Here is a 13439-nt window from a genome sequence, read left to right as displayed (position 1 = left end):
ACAACTGGTAGATAGTACTAGATATCGCCTTATGGTCCTGTGCCAGATTTGTCTTTGATTCTGAGACTAAGTGTTGATCATCATGTGTCTAGACTTAAGAGGGGAACATCTAAAGCAGGTCCGGCAATCTGCCCTGGCAAGGCACAGGGCCTGCTGAACCTCTCTTCAGAGAGCTGCCTTGTCTCCTCTGACCTGTTGTCCACATGATGAGGTTGCAGCCACCTCACCAGTGTGTTCTGTGGTCCCACAGTTCCTAAGAGTCACCAAGCAGTACCTGCCTCATGTGGCACGCCTCTGCCTGATTAGCACCTTCCTGGAGGATGGCATCCGCATGTGGTTCCAGTGGAGTGAGCAGCGTGACTATATTGACAGCACCTGGAGCTGTGGCTACCTGTTGGCCTCATCCTTCGTGTTCCTCAACCTGCTGGGACAGTTGAGTAAGTGGCTCTGAAGCCTCTCTAGTATACTTCTGGAGCATCCTGTTCCCTTGAATGATACCCCCACACTGTGGTTGTTGGCCATTGAGAAGCTATGTGTCCATTTGAGGTCCGAGTGCCCCTTCCTGGGCTGAAGGCTAATGTGACAAACACTTAAGAGCTTCTTAGCTGAGATTACAGCCCCGGGCGTGAAACATGCCAGCCACGGTTTGGTTCTGTGAGCTTTTGGATGGATGGTTCATACCCAGTCCCCTTGCACTAATTTCTTTAAACGTGTTGTAAAGATTGGACATAAGCCTGGTGTGGTGGCTCACACCTTTAGTGACAGCATTTGGGAGGTAGAGGCAGGTAGAGGCTTTCTCTTTGAGTTCACGACCAACTATCTGGCCTATATAATGAAATGATATAGTGAGACTGTCTATAAACAAACAAGAAGGTGGACGCAGTCTTTGCTTCTAATTGTAAGAAGCTAGAGCCTGGGCAGTTAGGAAGTCAGATGGTATCCAGAAAGGACCGAAGGTTTAGTCCTCACAAAATCAGGGCATCTGGGCTCACACTGGTTTTCTGAAAGCATATCTTCTGGTGGCAGCTTGCTTGCCCTTGCATGTCAGGAGGTGAGAAAGGTCTTGTACTTTCAATCACTGATGGATGTGCTCCATAGACGAGCAGTCAGCCCTGCACGTGTCGTCCCTGGCACAAGGGGCTGCAGCTCTCTCCAGCAGAGTGTGGTCTGGACTTGTGTTCTTCAGAAGCTGGGCAGCCTTCAGGGCACAGCCCGCTTGGCATCAAAGCTCTGGGAAGGTGCTTTGCTTGGGGTGCAACAGCTCAGCAGCATTGGAATAAAGGCGTCTTGTTGGACACATGGTAGCCCCTAATTCTGTCCTCTTTCTAGCTGGCTGTGTTTTGGTGCTGAGCAGGAACTTCGTGCAGTATGCCTGCTTTGGGCTGTTTGGAATCATCGCACTGCAGGTACACAGTCACTTAGTGGTTCTCACTTTGGGTACATGGGGTATGGGGTAGGTCTCCCTTTGCTTTGCTTTGGTGGAGCTATGTATTGGGTCCAGCGTCTACCCCTTGAGCCCTCCTGTGTATCTGGCTGTCCAGGACTTTTCCTTTTGGAGAAGTGGCTAGTCTTCTTTCCTATGTAGGGTTTTGGAGCAGATGGCCCCAAGCAGGAGCTAGCAATAGGTACTGAGCCATCCTTCCCTTTTCCCTGAACCTGTGTGGCAGAGACACAGGCCAGAGCTGTGTGAGCCGGGAGTCACGGCATTAGACAAATAAGGATGTCTACTTTCTCAGAACAGCCTAGTTGAGGAGGAGAACAATCTGTACTGCTGGTCTTGCAGTCACTCTGTGCTCATCATAGCACAACTCTGATAGAGAGGCCTAGTGGGCACACTGTGCTCTGGTCGACACACTGAGCCAAGTGGTCCTACCGATCTACCCTCCGTGTCTCAAATAATTTTGGGTATATTATATTCTTATTCATTTGGACAGTCTACCTCATGCTGTTGTGATATCTATAGATACTGGTGTGAAATGCTGATTCAATTATTTCTCTCTTCTTTTAGACAATTGCCTACAGCATTTTGTGGGACCTGAAGTTTCTGATGAGGTAGGTACATTTTGGGTGGTAAGAATATAGAGTCCAGTCCAGCAATGGTGGTGCACACCTTTAATCCCAGCATTTGGGAGGCAGAGGCAGGTGGATTTCTGAGTTCGAGGCCAGCCTGGTCTACAGAGTGAGTTCCAGGACAGCAGGGTTACACAGAAAAACACTGTCTTGAAAAATAAAAAAACAAGCCGGGCGGTGGCCTGTCTCCAAAAACAAAAACAAACAGAAAAAAATAAAACCAAAAAAAGATAAAAATCCTTGGCCCTCTCCTGAGCACCTGTTGGCTAGTGCTATCCTCTATAGTTCCCACTGTGCCTCTGAGAAACAGGCTCCTAGAGGGCACAGCAGAGTATTTCCCCCCACAGCACAGTTGGAATCTTGGTATGAAGGGTCCTGTCTTCCAGCCCCATATTGCATGGGTGTGTGAGCGGAAGTGTGTGGAGAGCAGAGCTTGGGTCCATGTACATCCAAGGAGCCCCTGGTGGTTCAGCTTGAGGCTGGTCCTTTGTACTCAATTTGGCCTGGTCCCACTCGGGTGGTTTGTTTTAGGGAAAGGGTGGGCCTTGGTGTGTCCATGCCAGACACCTGGTGATTCTAGCTGATGTTTCTGTTCCTTAGGAACCTGGCTTTAGGAGGAGGTTTGCTGCTGCTTTTGGCAGAATCCCGCTCAGAAGGGAAGAGCATGTTTGCTGGTGTCCCAACCATGCGTGAGAGCTCCCCCAAGCAGTACATGCAGCTTGGAGGAAGGGTCCTGCTGGTCCTGATGTTCATGACCCTCCTTCACTTTGATGCCAGCTTCTTTTCAGTGAGTACCCGAACCTGTTGGCATAGCTGGGGCTCAGCACAGCCTGAGGAGACTGGCTCATGCTTGTAAATGAGCTGGTCCAGCTCTGCTAGGGAGAGAGGCCAGTGCCCTCTGCAGACTTCTGACTTCTTCAGAGTTCAGTCCACACTGTGGGCCAGTACATTCTGGTTTCTATATATCACATGGAGAAGCAGAGCTGGCAGAAAGGCATTGTTGGGAAGCATACCCAGCATGAGTGGGTGGGTAGGTGGGTGAAGATGAACTGAGCTCAGGTACAGTATAGAGCCTACCAGGGTAGCACTGCAGCTGTTGCTATTCTTCCCCAACCCTTTCACACTGAAATACAGTCCTTGGGGGCTGAGAGGTGGCTCACTGGCTAAGAGTGATTTCTCTGCAGTCATAAGGACTATAATTCAAATCTTAGCATGAGAGTAACTAGGCATCCAGCAAATGCCTGTAAAAGGCCTTTGTGGGGATCCGAGGCAGGAGGAGGACTTGGATTGCTCCTTCTACCCTGCCTGAGATGAGCTTACGGTTCAGAAGAGATCCTGCTCCGAAAAGGAGTATCTGGAGGATACTCAGTACTCTCTTCTGGTCTCTGCTCTTCCACACAAGCACAAATACAAACTTATATACTAATTTTTATTTTTTTATTGTTGGTTGGCCAGATGTGGCACAGACCTGTGCCCAGGAGGCAGAGGCAAGATTTTAAGTTCAAGGTTAGTCTGGGTTACATAGACCCTGAAAAGCCATTTTTCCTTCTCTACCACGTGGCCAGAGAACTTGTACATGTTTCCACATTTCTCTTGTTAGGAATTCAGTCTTTGCACCCTTGTTTCGCTATTAGCAGTCAGAATCCAAAGTAGCTACATGTGAGCCTAAATGCTTTGCTGCTGCTAAGTTTCTTCTGCCAGATACATGTTCTCCATTCTGCAAGGACCTAGGCCTGGGCACAGGGGTGCTGAGCTGAGTGCAGCTTTCTTCCTTTTGTTTTTTTGTTTTGTTTTCTTTTGTTTTTTTCCCAAGACAGGGTTCCTCTATGTAACCTTGGCTGTACTGGAACTCGAGTCTATAGACCAGGCTGGTCTTGAACTCAGAGTTCGAGATTAAAAGTATGTGGTAGCCTGGCCTTCATTGCAGTTTTCCAACAAGAATGGCCTTTGCTCTGCTCTATAAATCCTTGTTTCATGTTTACTGTTTATACTCACCAGGCTGGTAGCCAAGGCCATTAAACACCACCAGTGAAGTCCCCGTCTTTCCTTTTTCACCTTCTCAGCTCTTCCCAGAGTGGCCTTCGCTGCCACACTCCTGACAGTGTGCCTCTCTAGATGCCTCCAAGTCTGACTGTTACTCCATTCCAGTCAGGCGCTTCTTTAGCAAGCTTCTTTTTTAAAAATACCTTTATGTCCATTGTTGTTTTGCCTCTATATATGTGAGGGTGTCACTCAGGTCTTAGAGTTACAGTTGTGAGCTGCTATTTGGGTGCTAGGATTTGAACCTGGGTCCTCAGGAAGAACAGTCAGTGCTCTTAACCACTGAACCATCTCTCCAGCCCAGCCATACTTCTTGACATGAGTTTTCATACAGAATGGTACCTGACTCAGTTTGTGCTTCTGGCGGTAGGGAAGTCCTGCCTTGTGGTAAGGACTCTCTATATTACCAAAAGAAGAGCGTATCCCACAGCGAGTCTGGGAAGCAAGCCACCTCGTTATGGCCTAACGACTCATCAAAGTCTTAACTGGCAAACCCCACTGATAGGATTTCGGGAACTTTTCAGAGTACACGCAAAGCCATAGTATCTTTAATATAGAACTCTTTTTGTATACTCTGTATTGATTCTGTCTCCCGCAACATTTCAGGGTTTGTGTGTTCCCTCTGCCCACAGTTTCCAACTCTCACTAAGTCCTGGTGAAAGTTATGTGAGGCTGGCTCAGATATAAGTGTGCACAGCTTTCTTTCTGATGTTTAGTCTGAATGTCTTTTCTTTTTGAATCTGCAGATTGTCCAGAACATTGTGGGCACAGCTCTGATGATCTTAGTAGCCATTGGTTTTAAAACCAAGCTGGCAGCTCTGACTCTCGTCGTCTGGCTGTTTGCCATCAACGTGTATTTCAACGCTTTCTGGACAATCCCGGTCTATAAACCCATGCATGACTTCCTGAAATATGACTTCTTCCAGACCATGTCAGTGATTGGAGGCCTGCTCCTGGTGGTGGCTCTTGGCCCAGGGGGTGTCTCCATGGACGAGAAGAAGAAAGAGTGGTAACAGACACAGATCCCTCCCCTCCCTGGCTGAGGCCCAAGGCCCTGGACGGGCTCAGGGGAGAGACAAACTGCCAGCATTTATGTGTCCTTTTCCCTTCCCCTCCCTTGGTAAAGGCACAGATGTTTTGAGAACTTTATTTGCAGACACCTGAAAATTGGAGGTAAAATCTTTGGGAATAGTCTGGAGTCTGACTGTCCAGGGCTGGCCAGCTGGATGGTCACTCCTTAGCCAAGGCTTAGAGAAGACAGTGTGGTTGGCTGTGGCCTCATTCCTCCTGTCTCTGAGTTCCTTTGGGGGGACTTCAAGTCGTACTGAGCTGTATTTTTATCATTCAAAGCAGTTTCCCTTCTTAGTTATGAGTTTACATCCTTAGCTCAAACTACTAAATGACTTAGGATGGTCCAGCCAAACACCAAATGGTTAAGCCTCCAGTTCAGAATTCTACCAGTGGCTCCAGCGTTGCTTCTGCCCCTATATTTATAGGATCAGTGAAGATGTTAGAGAAACCAAGTCAAGAGAACAGTACAGTATTGGAAAGGTGGGTGCTACTGCTGGCCCAAGTCCTTGATGTTAGCTAGCTAGATGCTGTTTACTGGGTGAAAGGTACCCTGGGAGTTTTCATGGCTCCAAGCAGGAATGGGATGGGGTAAGCGGCAGAAGTTCTTAGAAAGCTGCTATCCGTCAAGCTTGGTGGTGGAAAGGGCAGGAGAGCAGGCTGCTCACGGGATGGCCCACAACCACCATGGAACCAGCCTGGGGAACAGCGATGCCATGGGGCCCAGAAGGGAGGAGTCCCAGTACTCAACACCCAGGCTCAACCCAGTTACCTCACACTTGACCTTCTCAGAGCAAGGCCTGAACTCCACAGGTTGTGCTCCCCCAACCCCCTAGCTTAACTCCCTGTTCCAGGCTGAGCTTACCCCTTCGACAGCCCTGATGCCACCATTTCCCTGAGGCTGTTGCTTGCTCAGATTTTTGTCAACTTGCTCTGCTGGATGCAGCCAAGATACTTTTTACAATTTGTGATGCCTTACCAATTTGATGTCAGTGCTGTATTTAAAGTTTTCTAACATTGCCTTACACCGTGTCTCTTTGGGGAGGGTGGGGCGTCTAATGCTCTGGTCTTGCTCATCTGCATGGTAGTGCCGTAAGGGTACTTGGGTTCCTCCTGGCTCTCTCCCAGCTCTGTTGGAGGGAACAGACAGGCTTAGAACCCCTGGAGGGAAGCTGACAGCTTACTTCACCCGTGGGGGCAGAGCTGGGTGGGCAGGACTTTGTTCTGAGTCACCTTGGGTCAGTTCCTTGCCTCACTGGCTCTGCAGTCTGAATCCACCTTCTCAACACCTAGTCCACGTTCCACTGCAGCCTTATGGCCTGCCTGTTCCTCCCAAGTGAGTCCCAGCAGTGGCCCAGGCCATGCTATTTCTTTACCACAGAGCTGCCTCAGTGCACAGCCACCTGCAGTGGGGCACACCCACATTACCCTGGGAGGCAAATGCATGCCGTGCAGCAGGAGCCTCCAGCCCAAGGGGACCCAGCCCTTTGATCAGCCTCCCGTGGGCTCTGCCTCGGGTGGGAGCCCCCATCCCATGGGGACCCAGCCCTTTGGTCAGCCTCCCGTGGGCTCTGCCTCGGGTGGGAGCCCTCATGCCAAGGGTACCCGGCCCATTTACCAGCCTCCTGTGGGCTACACGTGGGGTGGGAGAAAAATGATAATACATACTGGTTTGGCAAAAGTTTTCTGAAAATGCTTTAGCTTTATGTGGGAATAGGTATAAACCTCATTTTTATGCTGTATTTTATATCTTAGTTGTGTTTGAAAATGTTTTGATCTTTGGAAACATCAAAATAAATAATGGCATTTGTGGTATGTACTGTGATCCTATGTGGTGACCAGCTAGGGTTGGGAGCAGGCTAGGCTTCAGGGTGCTACAGTGAGCTCCGTACACCAGGGTCACTGAACGCTACAGAGAGAGCCATGCGTGGGGAGGAATCTTAAGTCCCTGCTGCTGCCACCTTCTGAACAGAACCTCCAGGCCTACTCCGGACAACAGTCAATGTCAGGACATCGATGGCCAGTTCCAAGGACACCCAAAGGCTTTTTTTGCAGGTTTCATCTCCCCAGCTGCTTAAAGGAACTGAAGTTCTTGGGCTTGTGATGATGGCTCTTGAACTTCTTGGTCACGGAGGTGAGCTGCTTCTGTGAAAGTAGACAGTGCTGACCAGGGCCTCTGCAGGTTCATAGGGAAGGCACTGTGTGTCTAAGTCTGAAGAGCAGTCTGCTTTCTCAACACTTCTATTGCTGGGTCAGTGTGGAGCCCGGGAGAGGGCGGCACAGTTGACTACAGACTTTGCCTACTCTGCTTCTCTCTGACAGAATCCTCACTCCTACCCCATAGAGAGGGAGTGGTGCCCAGCAGCTAAGTCCCTGAATCCTGTGTTGTGGGGTTGGGGGGGGCACCTCAGCTCAGAGCAGTCAGGACTTACTCCTGCAGACCTTCTGAAGTGGCTTGGCTTCCATATTTATAGGCTGCTACCTCAAAGTACACTTGCAGAATTTGCTAAAAGCACGGGGAGCACTCAGTCCAGCCTCACTCAGTCCGGCCTGGTAGACCCTACCTTCAGCAGCCCACAGCTCACCTTCCTCAGCTTACGGCCCCTCCTGTGGCCCACGTTGGCCTCTCCTCTCTCTTTGTTGTTCTCTTCTGAATTCTTTGGCTCCTCATCCAGTTGGTCTGTCAGGAAGTCTTCAGGAGTGTCACTATTCTCAGGTTTGCCCAGTTCCCTCTTAGTGAACAGCTCAGCTGGAAGGAACGTACACTTGGCTGGGCTGCGCCATAGAGGCTAACAGCAGGATCACAAGATAGATACCTAGCAGGAGACACACGGGGGTGGGGGGTGGGGGTGGGGGCAGGGATTGGGCTGTGCCTTCTTACGTGGATATAGGTCTGTCATGCTGTCGTCACTTAAGGCGCCTCCCTCGTCACTGGAAGTTGGCTCCCAGAAACCTGTTCTCTGGCCTGGGAGTTCGTCACCATTCATCGGGTCCTCCCTCCTCTTCCTCTTGTGTAGAAGGCAGGCAGGAACATACTCCACACCTTGTTTCTGACATTCTTCATCTAGGAGATTAGCAAGCACATTACACTGGTACCTACTTGTTGCACAGCTAAGTTATGGGTTGTATTGTGCCAGGGTTTTCTATTCCTTTATCCTACCAGAAAGGGATGGGCAACCAAAGGCTGTGGGAAACTGTCTGGCTTCACCCCTTCTGAACTTGGAGCAGGAATGAGGAGAGATCTCATAGGAGAGATACCAGCTCTAATCATCATTGCTCATAGAATGCCAGTCTGACTGGGGCCTGGCATCTGATAGAACTAACTGCTCTGCTATCTCCAGTCTTTCCTACTTCATCTTATTGTGGTCTCCTAGTGCTCTCAGCAGGCCAATTAGCCACAGTAACCAGCTCACCGCTCTAAATGGCCTCACTGCGTTTTGGCTCCGTCTCAGCTCTTTGGTATAGCTTCATAATTCTCTCATGGGAATTCCTGTACAGTACCTCCCTGTCAAAACACAGCAGATGACAGAGCTAACAAAGGCACATCCTTAGCTTGCCACTGGTCAGTGCAGCCCAGGGGCCAAATCTAGGAGCTCCTCCATGTGTGGGAGGAGCTGGCTATGCTGCACCAGCAGAGAGTCTGCTGACTCCTTCCTTTCCCATCCTTCTGACTGAAATCTGCCTGTTAGGGCAGGGCAGTCCCTGAAGCCTCCCACTCATCCCCGGCCTCTGCAAACCCCCACCCTCCATTCTCCCTGCCTAGTTACTCCATCTGAGTTCCCTAATCTCAGTCCCTTTCTTCCTGTGGTGGCATGGATGGGAGGCCTTCATCTCCCTCATGCTCAAGCCGCCACCTCTTTCAACTCTCCTGGCCTGGCACCATCCTCCCTCCCTAACCCACCTGGAAGTTAAAATAACCACAGGAGTCTCCACTCTCAGTCGCTTAGGATGCCCTCCTACCCCTGGCTATACCCAACAAATGCTCTCTGCAAGTTCTCTTTCCTGCTCAAGCTACAACCCTTTAGCTGCAAGACCCCTCATCTTCTGGAGCCTACAGGACTGTCTGCACCAATCCTGCTCCCATCCTGCTCCCAAGACCAGTCCTCAGGGCTCTCCTGCAGTGTCAGATGACTATGATCTGTCCTGTGATGAGCACTGCAGCCTCACCCTGGGAGCTGTGCTGGGGTTGCCCCTGCTCTGGAATGTCAGGCTGCCACAGCACCCCTTCCCACCTACAATAAAGAATCAATGATGGCCAAGGCACCTTTCTGGCCTTTTTAGGACCAGGGGGCATGGATCTTAAGGCCTGAGCTTCTAGGGGTGACTTACATTGATGAAGAGCTCTTTGATACCTCCGGCCCTGGGTGTGCCTCAGCACATGTTCTGGGGACTTGTTGATGTGCCTCAGGGTGAGTTTGCAGAACAGTTGGTGCCTACAGGGCAAACAGGTAGGTATGGAGGGGCAGTGCACACCAAGCACCCAGACTTGTGCGCTCCACCATGGCTGCATGCTGCAAACAAATGCAGATCTGCTGGGGATGCTCTGCATTTAGTCTCAATGTCTGGACTTTGAAAAGGGCATGGTGGCCTTTAACTCCAGCACTCAGGTGGCAGAGGCAGGCTTTGAGATCAGTCTGGTCTACATAGTGAGTTCCAGGTCAACCAAGCTACACTGGCTTTACTTTCAAATCAGCTTCTCAAACAATTCCACTCAGTATCTGGGATCAAGGACCCAGACTGTCATCCAAGAAACTGCAGTTTCACACTGCTCCATGGTGCATGCTTGGGGTGCCAGACAGGGCAACCACATAACAATAGATAGGACCCCCAATCAGTGAAACTGGCACTGCCCAGCCTGGCTTCAGGGAACTATATGCAAGGGCCACAAGCCCTGTCTCCTGATAAAAGTGCCACAGTGGGAGGCCCCCACACGCTCTGAGCAGGGGCACCTAGGCGCTGGCTGGCCAAATGCGTACCGATTCTTTGTGCTGGGCACAATGTGTGGCTCAAATGCTGTGTAATCGAAGTTAGAGAAGGCACTTGACAGCCGCTGGTACTTCTTGCCGCGGGTGTAGACCTGGAGTTCCGACAGGCGACAGGGCAGCTCATGGCCAGTTAGGGAGCAGCGAACCTGTAGATGAACCTCAGGTCAGAAGGTGGTTCTCGCCAGCTCCGCCCCTTCCCTACACGGTCCTCCCAGGTCCCACTGCTTTCCAGGCACAATACTCCCTGGTCCCCGCTCCTTTCCGGCCACGGTCCTCCGAGGTTCCGCTCCCTCCCAGGTCTCGTTCCTTCCTGGCCCTACTCTTCCCCTTCACGGTTCTCTTCCGACCTTGTTTGTGTCCGGCAGCAGTCTCAAGCTGGGATGCTGGCGCAGGAATGCAAGCACATCAGAGCTCGGTTCGTCCATGATCGGAGATGCCCATCTGACGCCGCAGCCACCACGTGAGGCAGAGCGCCGTCCCGGAAGGAAGCAGATTTCTCCGTCCCGGAAGTGTTCAAAGATGGCTGCTGTGATGGCTTTGGCTGTGCTACGGCGACAGATGACGCGCTCGCCGCAATGGGCCTACGCGGGGCCGGTAAGCGGGGGTTTAGAGAAGATCCTGCCCAAGAAGAGGGACCGGGAAGGCCGGGCCCGGAGTGGAGCGGTGCCTGGGAGGACCCTGCCCAAGACGCCATAGATCGAAGTTGAAGGGGCTGGGTAGGACCGAGTCAGGTGCCTGCGCTTGGCAGGCGTGAGGTCCCTGGATTTAGCCCTTCGGCCTGTCTGGTCCCCGCAGGCCCCGATCCGTGCTGTCAGGAGGAGCGTCTTTGGGTTTTCTGTCCGCTCAGGTGAGAAGGGCGCAGACCTGGGTGCGGTTGATGCACCTTTCTTTTCTGCCCGCAGTGGCTTACAGGGTGTATTGTACTGGAGAGGGTTGGGCACAGGTGCTGGCAATTGCCACCTTTGCCATATATTCTCGGGGGTATAGCCGGACCTCTCGAGGAATTGGCCATCCAGTTCTGTTTGTTTTAGGGCTTCTGACCCCATGCCAGTGTTGTAAACCTCCCTCCAGGGATGGTCTGTAGGCCACGCAGGTGTTGCAGTTCTACTGCAGAAACAGCCGCCGCTAAAGCAGAGGACGACGACTCTTTTCTCCAGTGGTTCCTGCTTTTAATCCCTGCTACTGCTTTTGGCCTGGGGACTTGGCAGGTGAAGAGTGGGGTCGAATTTGGGTGGCTCTGAGCCTAGAACCCCGCTAGTAACCTGCTGAGCTCATGTTGTTTCTGTAGGTCCAGCGTCGGAAATGGAAGCTGAAAGTTATTGCAGAATTAGAGTCTCGAGTCATGGCTGAGCCCATCCCTCTACCTGCAGAGTGAGTGTGGCTGCCCCCTCTATCCATCCCACTGAAGGCGCGGCAGCGGGGCGCTGGCTTCTGTTTGGTGTAATTTTTCGTACTTTTGGTGGGAACCCCGATTCCCGCTAAACTGGCTGCTGACTGCCTTTATGAAGTTGGGCATAGGACATAAATAGAAAAGATTTATTTTTGGTGCTAGATCTCTCGTTTCAGGTCTCAAAGGATCTTCCATAGTGGTAACAGTTCGTTGTAGTTTTTAAAACATGTTTATTGTACTCCCCTCTTGAATTTTAAAGTTTTGTCTTTTAGGGCATGTAACAAGTGGAGTTTGGACTCAATAGTGTATATTAAGAAGCCATATAGAAACCCACACTTCCCTCGGAAGAACTGGCCTCTGGTTATCACGGATGTCTGTTACTGTTGTTGATTGGTGTTAGCGGTTGCTGATCACCCCTGTGGAGGACATAACCTGTCTGACGATCCTCGCTGATCTTTTCTTACTCTTTGTGCTTAATGGACCGATTCTGACAAGCCTGGGTTACCCACAGCCCTTCCTCTTTTCTCCTTTTAGCCCAATGGAACTCAAAGACTTGGAGTATAGGCCAGTGAAGGTCAGGGGGCATTTTGATCACTCCAAAGAGCTGTACATAATGCCTCGGACCATGGTGGACCCTGTCCGAGAGGCCCGTGAGGCTGGCAGAATGTCCTCCTCAACCGAAAGTGGGGCCCATGTAGTCACTCCTCTCCATTGCTCTGACTTGGGGTGAGTAGTCTGTGGCCGAGCCTGTCAGTGTCCCTCACCCTAGGGAATCCATGAGACCCAATGGCCTGAAAAGTTCCAAGATCTCCAACATTAAGCAACCTTTTTAAAAAATGTATGAGAGTACACGGCAGCTGTCTTCAGCACACTGAGGGTGTCAGATTCCATTACAGATGGTTGTGAGCCACCATGTGGTTGCTGGGATTTGAACTTAGGACCTCTGGAAGAGCAGCCAGTGCTCTTAACCATCTCTCCAGTGCATTAAGTTCATTGCTAGGGTTTGAATCACTGAGCCTTAGCAATGAAGGCCAAACCCACAGAAAACTAAACCATTTATATACGCAGTGGGCAGATGCTACAGTGACTGTTAGTGACGTCTGTACCGGAACTCTTCCTCACCCAAAGGAATGCTTTTATTATTGATCCAGAGTCACCATCCTGGTTAATAGAGGGTTCGTTCCCAGGAAGAAAGTGAATCCTGAGACCAGGCAGAAAGGCCAGGTAAAGTTGACTCTTCAGCTCGGGGAAATAAATAACCTTGTCTCCATATAGAATTTCTGTATGGAGACACATAACCCTGCTTTCTCTGTAGGTTCTGGGAGAAGTAGACCTAGTTGGCATAGTGAGGCTGACAGAAAACAGGAAGCCTTTTGTTCCAGAGAATAATCCAGAAAAAAATCACTGGTATTATCGAGATCTGGAAGCTATGGCCAAGATAACAGGAGCAGACCCCATCTTCATTGATGCAGACTTCCGTATGTTGTGGTCAGCTTGCTATTGGATGGTGTGGACACTGTCCTACCTCCCCTTCTTCCTGACAGGCCCATCTCATTAGCAGGGGGTCTGACAGGAGTGACTATTGTCTCCACAGAGAGCACGACCCCTGGAGGACCCATTGGAGGTCAGACAAGAGTAACTCTTCGGAATGAACACATGCAGTACATCATCACCTGGTCAGTCCTGCTGCCTCATGTTCCCCCCCTCCACACATGCACTGTGTAGGCTGACTAATTTCTTTCAACCACAGGTATGGACTATGTGCAGCCACATTATATTTGTGGTTCCAAAAGTTTGTACGAAGAGCACCAGGTGTGTGAGGTGCGTGAAGTTAATGAACCCGTTCCCAACAACCACAAAATAAAGATTTTCATATGTAAAAGCCA

General features: G+C 50.7%; 3 protein-coding genes across 8 annotated transcripts in view; 2 read left to right on the top strand and 1 right to left on the bottom strand.

Annotated features, from left to right (window-relative positions):
• Nucleotides 1-6203, top strand: part of Surf4 (surfeit 4) — a 12457-nt gene extending 6254 nt beyond the window's left edge. The window contains exons 2-6 of the mRNA XM_052181929.1: nucleotides 251-437; nucleotides 1330-1406; nucleotides 2009-2052; nucleotides 2671-2857; nucleotides 4857-6203. Coding sequence (XP_052037889.1) covers nucleotides 251-437; nucleotides 1330-1406; nucleotides 2009-2052; nucleotides 2671-2857; nucleotides 4857-5123 — 762 coding nt within the window. The 3' untranslated portion in view covers nucleotides 5124-6203. The remainder of the gene's footprint in view (nucleotides 1-250; nucleotides 438-1329; nucleotides 1407-2008; nucleotides 2053-2670; nucleotides 2858-4856) is intronic.
• Surf2 (surfeit 2) lies at nucleotides 5244-10603 on the bottom strand. Of its 2 annotated transcripts, none has more exons than XM_052181930.1 (6): nucleotides 10511-10603; nucleotides 10155-10309; nucleotides 9508-9611; nucleotides 8060-8242; nucleotides 7764-7927; nucleotides 5244-7323 (listed from the first exon to the last, which is right to left on the bottom strand). In XM_052181930.1, the coding sequence occupies exons 1-6, from the start codon at nucleotides 10586-10588 to the stop codon at nucleotides 7237-7239; spliced, it is 771 nt and encodes a 256-aa protein (XP_052037890.1). In that variant the 5' UTR covers nucleotides 10589-10603; the 3' UTR covers nucleotides 5244-7236. The 2 variants fall into 2 exon arrangements, with proteins under 2 accessions (XP_052037890.1, XP_052037891.1); XM_052181931.1 differs by having other exon boundaries at nucleotides 5244-7320.
• On the top strand, nucleotides 10587-13439 carry LOC127685107 (surfeit locus protein 1). Of its 5 annotated transcripts, none has more exons than XM_052181924.1 (9): nucleotides 10587-10757; nucleotides 10959-11010; nucleotides 11235-11371; nucleotides 11452-11534; nucleotides 12088-12279; nucleotides 12705-12777; nucleotides 12869-13031; nucleotides 13148-13229; nucleotides 13304-13439. In XM_052181924.1, exons 1-9 carry the CDS (start codon nucleotides 10587-10589, stop codon nucleotides 13371-13373), a joined length of 1023 nt encoding a protein of 340 aa, XP_052037884.1. In that variant the 3' UTR covers nucleotides 13374-13439. The 5 variants fall into 5 exon arrangements, with proteins under 5 accessions (XP_052037884.1, XP_052037885.1, XP_052037887.1 ...); XM_052181925.1 differs by having other exon boundaries at nucleotides 12869-13060; XM_052181926.1 differs by having other exon boundaries at nucleotides 10658-10757; nucleotides 11215-11371.

Source organism: Apodemus sylvaticus, chromosome 5 (genome assembly GCF_947179515.1).
Source record: "Apodemus sylvaticus chromosome 5, mApoSyl1.1, whole genome shotgun sequence".
NCBI classification, from domain to species: Eukaryota; Metazoa; Chordata; class Mammalia; order Rodentia; family Muridae; genus Apodemus; species Apodemus sylvaticus.
The sequence above is the reverse complement of the archived record's forward strand: the minus strand, read 5'-3'. Positions and strand labels throughout refer to the sequence as shown.

Excerpts from the sequence above, each read along its gene's own strand:
- Surf2 (XM_052181930.1), bottom strand. The coding sequence starts at position 10,588 with ATGGACGAACCGAGCTCTGATGTGCTTGCATTCCTGCGCCAGCATCCC. Across the intron at positions 9,612-10,154 it reads GTGCCCAGCACAAAGAATCG|GCACCAACTGTTCTGCAAAC; the intron begins GTACGCATTTGG and ends TTTGCCCTGTAG. Across the intron at positions 8,243-9,507 it reads TCAAAGAGCTCTTCATCAAT|ATGAAGAATGTCAGAAACAA; the intron begins GTAAGTCACCCC and ends CTAATCTCCTAG.
- LOC127685107 (XM_052181924.1), top strand. The coding sequence starts at position 10,587 with ATGATCGGAGATGCCCATCTGACGCCGCAGCCACCACGTGAGGCAGAG. Across the intron at positions 10,758-10,958 it reads AATGGGCCTACGCGGGGCCG|GCCCCGATCCGTGCTGTCAG; the intron begins GTAAGCGGGGGT and ends TGGTCCCCGCAG. Across the intron at positions 11,372-11,451 it reads TTGGCCTGGGGACTTGGCAG|GTCCAGCGTCGGAAATGGAA; the intron begins GTGAAGAGTGGG and ends TTGTTTCTGTAG.